General features: G+C 28.6%; 1 protein-coding gene across 1 annotated transcript; it reads left to right on the top strand.

Annotated features, from left to right (window-relative positions):
- Positions 1-159: 159 nt before the first annotated feature.
- Positions 160-1,193, top strand: LOC107480350 (transcription factor HEC2). Its single transcript, XM_052254194.1, has 2 exons — positions 160-1,017; positions 1,140-1,193. The coding sequence occupies exons 1-2, from the start codon at positions 361-363 to the stop codon at positions 1,143-1,145; spliced, it is 663 nt and encodes a 220-aa protein (XP_052110154.1). The 5' UTR covers positions 160-360; the 3' UTR covers positions 1,146-1,193.
- The last annotated feature ends 4,403 nt before the right edge of the window (positions 1,194-5,596 follow it).

A 5,596-nucleotide genomic window follows, 5' to 3' on the forward strand; every position in this document is an offset into this window, starting at 1 on the left:
GTCCAAATAAAAAAAATCATATTTAAAAAATTAAAATCTACAAATAATAATTTTTTATTTTATTATTGAAAAAAAAACCCATTTGAATAGATACGAGTGACAAGTTGCTATAAAGAGGTGTTCCCACTTACAATAACACCACTGGATATTATTGTTGTTTTTAGTCGGTTATTGCAGAGATAATAATCGACCAACCAACTTACACCTATCCTCTGCACTTTTCTGCACACTCAGTCCCATTCTTTTGTATTCATTCATTCTTTTCATATCTTTTTCTTTTTTCTCCTTCTCTCTCTCTCTCATACCATCTTCAATTCAATTCCAAATCTCTTTTATTTCCATCCCTCCCTCTCGTCTTCCATGGACACAATGATGATGCAAGTAGAAAGGTTACCTGAATTCTCCCAATCCTTTTACACCTCCATTCCCAATCAAGGAACTGACTTCTCCGGTGCCCAAACCATATTCAACGCACCACCAGCACCGCCGTGTTTGATTGATCCACCGCCGTCCAACAACGTCAACTTCCCCATCCAACACCAACCGATTGCATTCAGGAACCCTTACCATTGTTCTTCCTCATCGTCGGCGGAGAAGAAGAGTTCAATGGCGGCAATGAGAGAAATGATATTCCGAATAGCGGTTATGCAGCCGGTCCACATAGACCCGGAATCCGTAAAGGCGCCGAAGCGTAGGAACGTGAAGATCTCGAAGGATCCGCAGAGCGTGGCGGCGAGGCACCGGAGAGAAAGGATAAGCGAGAAGATAAGGATCTTGCAGCGGTTGGTGCCAGGTGGCACCAAAATGGACACTGCTTCTATGTTGGATGAGGCTGTGCACTACGTGAAGTTCTTGAAGAAGCAGGTGCAGACGCTGGAACAAGCAGAAGCAAGTAGAATAAGAAGAACCCTTGGTGTTGGGTTTTCTTCTTCTAATAACAGTGGCAATCATGTGAATTACGATGCTTTTTCTTTCAAGGGTAGTAGTAGTAGTTGCCAACAACTTTGTCATAATATTGTGGGTTCTACTTCTTCTTCCAAGTTACTCAGCTGAGTTATTTTATTAATATTATTATTATTGTTATTATTATTTAAAAAGATTAATGCTAAAGGAATGTATTTTTCTCTGTGGCAATGTAGTTTTGATTGGTGCATGGTTTGGTGGATCATGTGAATGCGATATTGTTTCGATAACATGTTGCTGCGCCTGCTGCCGTTACAATATTAATTATCGCCAACTCTATTATTTCTGACGCTTTGTTTTTTTTTTTTTTCCCAATATATATAATATGTTATTGTTTGATCATTATTATAAAAGAAAAATAATTTGAATGCATTCATATTTTATAAGATATTTTAATTTACACTCATTTAATGCATTTAAATCATTATTGAATTTAAAAAACACTTATTGAATTAATGTAATAATATATGACATATAAAATTTTTTTGCAATAATATATATAAAAATTAAATGAAATTTTAACAAAACTAAATTAACAAATATTTCAATAAACAAATACATAAACACTTAAATAAAGTAGCTATTTAAAAAATATTCAAATAATATTTTTAAATTTCAAACGTAATGGATCAGTCTATTCTCTATTTATTTATTTTTTGTAATCCAATCTCCATTGCACACACTCTCACATATATTATTTATCTAAATTAAAGTCCAAATATAGATAAAATGATGGAAAAGAGAAATGCTTATGTACAATGCTCCATCGAATAGGGTTGTTTATTCTATTCGTTATGAATAAAATAGGACAAATAAAATTTGAGTAGTGCTAGGGAGTCAATGGCCTAAGTGTACAATGTGTATAATGGGCTAAATCTTTGATCCATGAATAGAATTAACATCACCCATACTATCCAGAATAACCATTCGGGATACCGGGATAAATAAACATCTCATGTCATAAAAAACATCTCATGTCATAAAACCACTCATTCCAAAAATTTAAGTTGATTTTGGAGTTCACCAAGGATCAAACCCCAACCTTTCGGATCTAAAACTCTAATATTATATCATAAAACCACTCATCCCAAAAGTATAACTTGATAGGACAATGTAACACTAATGATTATATCTCTAATACTTTCTAAACCTCCATTGTACGCATTGTACGCTTAAGTCATTGGCTCCCTATACTTTTCCATAAAATTTATTTGCAGGTGGAGTAGGATCGAGTACAAATTTAGAATATATTTTATCTATATTTTTAATATATTATATAATATATATTTATAAATTATATGTATAACTAAATTTTAATTTTATTAAGAACTTGATAATTATACTATTTGTAATTTTATGTTGGATTTGTTTAGGACTTTATTATTTTTTATTTTAATTTAAACTTAATTTTTTATTTTATTAATTTATATGAAATAGAAAATAATTAAATTTTATATTTATTTAAAAATTTTAATTTTCTTATGGATGGAATACAAGTAGGTAGGGTTAAGAATTTTAAAATATGGATAAATTTAGAATTGAGAAATTTTTAACTTGTAGGTAGAATAAAATTAAATTAAAAAAAAAATAATTCATAAATAAGATTAAAGTAGAATCATCCAAATTCTACTCTATCCTCTTCATTTTCAATCTTATTTATTATGTGTATTCTATCAAATTTAAAAGTACTATAACTCAATACATAGTCAATCAAAATAGCGACAGCAATATGCTAATTAATGTAAGCAATAATTTTATAGAAAACGGCATATATAGATATATTCAGCTAATCTTTTTTCAAAAAAAATAAATAAAATAATATATATAGTGACCATTTTATTTTTAACAGTAATAAAAAGTGTTAATATATTTATTAGTAATTAGACATTAATTATTTTATATTTTGTCGCTAAAAGATTTTAACAACAATTATACAATTATTGATAATTTTTTTTAATAATCATGAAAATATATAATTGACATTATAACATATAATAATAAAAAAATATAAATTAAATAAAACATATATATATATATAATAACTATTATGGTGTTATCATAAAAAATGTTACCATTAAAAATTATTTTTGTAGTTATCTTTGCAAGATCCATCCTCATTCCCTCATTATACATTAATCGATAATTGGCTACCTAGCAACTTTTTTTTCTTTTTGCCATTTTACGTACCTAATTATTTTATCTTCTGGGAATCTAATTAAACGGATGAGTTTACGAGGTCGTTATTGGGTTCGCCCCATGATATTAGGTTAAATTTAAAGAAAAAAAATAATACATTTGATCATCTAATATTTATATTTTTTGATACGACTTTTCCTTAAATTCTGAGAACAATGCGGGATGCATTGCATTGATCACCCTTTCAAAACATTGTTCCTTTAGAACTAACCTTTTAACCATGAATTTGGCAACAAAATAGTGAATAAGTTAGGATTAAGAATGTTCTTGTTTGATAAGTCTCTTCCTATTGTATAGTTCGTCCAGTCTGATTTTAGCTTGTTGTATTTCGAGTAGATGAGATATACGTCAGTTCAATAAAAAAATAAAGAATATAGTGTGTACATATATGTAAAAATAAAAAATATTCTGACGTTTAAATTAGTTTTAATGTAATATAAAATTAGTATTTTTAATATTTTTTTTTCATTTATTCAGAGGGTCTCTTATAAATAGGGGTGGTAATATGCATTTTATTTGTGGGTATTCAATCTGACAACTCAATCGAATAGAGTTACTAATTTAATCTGTAACGAATAGAATAGGATGTGAGTAAGGTTCTCATGCGGATCGGATAGAGTGTGGGTTAAACCTCAACCCTACCTAACTAACTCGCACCCTATATATATAAATGTTATATACTTATATAAAATAAAAATATTATTTGTATTCCAAAATCAACCACCAATGTATTTGTGTATAAATACATGTGTGGTTTAATTTATTTTTAATGTGTATTTGTATTTCAATATGCATTTTATATTGGTAGTTGACTGTAGTGGCTGATTTTAGTGTACACGTATCATAGTCTATATAAAAATATGTTTTAAATAGATATTGAACCAAAGATCTCTCGCTAAATACAAAAAATCATTAGTCACTAAAAAATTATTATTTAATAATTTAATATTATTTCTATAAAAATTAATTCTATCTTAAATTATCATTAAATTATATAATAATGTTACATTTTTTTATATTCTATAAATTAAAAATAGATAGAATTAAAATTTAAATATTTTTAACCCACAAATAAAATTTAAACTATACCCTACTCTAACTATTTTCACCCTACATTCTTCCATTAATTGCGGAAGAAATCACGCTGTTTTCATTAAGTTGTAATTAATATTTAAACTAATACTAAGTAATATATTTGATCTATTAATTAAATGGCAAATTCACATCCCAAATTTCCAATGTTGTTTCTTTTACTTACTAATAAAAAAAACTTTAAATTTGTTGTGAAATAAATAAAAGATATAAAATAGAGATGTATAAATAGAAGACTCTATTATTAATATAATTAGCTCAATAATAATTTATATATATATAATAATATTATATGTTGTAATGTGTATATATATACAAAGATAGAAAGAAGTATTAAAAGTAAAGAGAAAGAGAATTGCATATGTTTATTGTTACTATCTCAATATAATAAAGATGATTAATATTGCTATTAATATTATATGTAAAGAGTAATAGAAAAGAGAATTTAAAATACTAATAAAATAAAAGAAGAGAAGGAATTGTAGTAGAAATATAAAGAGAAGAGTATTTGATTGCAACATAAAGAGAGAATAATATTAAGTTGTTGTAAAGAGATAGAGAAAGGGAAGTATTTGTAACTGTATCAAATCCATTTGCCTCGTTCATGCTTTTATAGGCAAATAAATTCAACTATTCAAACTTTATTAATTGTACTTTTTCATGTGAATTTGCTCCTTACATAGGAAATCAGATCCACCCTTAAATGAGCATTCATCCTTATCTATCCATGATGTAACACTCCCCCTTGAATGCTCATTTAGGAATATGCCTCATTAAAACCTTACTAAAGAAAACCCTGTGGGAAAAACCTTAGTGAAGGAAAAAGAGTACCATATCCTTGGGGACTGCCTCATTAAAAACCTTGTCAAGAAAAACCCAATGGGAAAAAAACCTGACCAAGGGAAAACGAGTACAGTCTCCCCCTCTTGCTGACATTATTTAATGTCTCGAAATTGGCACATCCCAATCTCATGTACCAATCTTTCAAAAGAGGATTTTGGGAGTGACTTTGTAAATAAATCTGCCAGATTGTCACTTGAACTAATCTGTTGGACATCAATAGTCCCTTGATTTTGAAGATCATGAGTGAAGAAGAATTTGGGAGAGATATGCTTTGTTCTATCACCTTTGATGTATCCGCCCTTAAGTTGAGCAATGCACGCTGTATTATCTTCAAACAGGACAGTTGGAGTTATCTTATAATCAATCAGTCCACATGATGACAGGATATATTGGATCAAACTCCTGAGCCAAAAACACTCGCGACTAGCTTCATGAATCGCCAGTATTTCAGCATGATTAGAGGAGGTTGCTGCAATCGTCTGTTTTGTGGACCTCCATGATA

Source organism: Arachis duranensis, chromosome 1, assembly GCF_000817695.3.
Source record: "Arachis duranensis cultivar V14167 chromosome 1, aradu.V14167.gnm2.J7QH, whole genome shotgun sequence".
NCBI lineage: Eukaryota > Viridiplantae > Streptophyta > Magnoliopsida > Fabales > Fabaceae > Arachis > Arachis duranensis.

What these genes read in the sequence shown, in the direction of transcription:
- LOC107480350 (XM_052254194.1), top strand. Translation starts at nt 361, where the DNA reads ATGGACACAATGATGATGCAAGTAGAAAGGTTACCTGAATTCTCCCAA.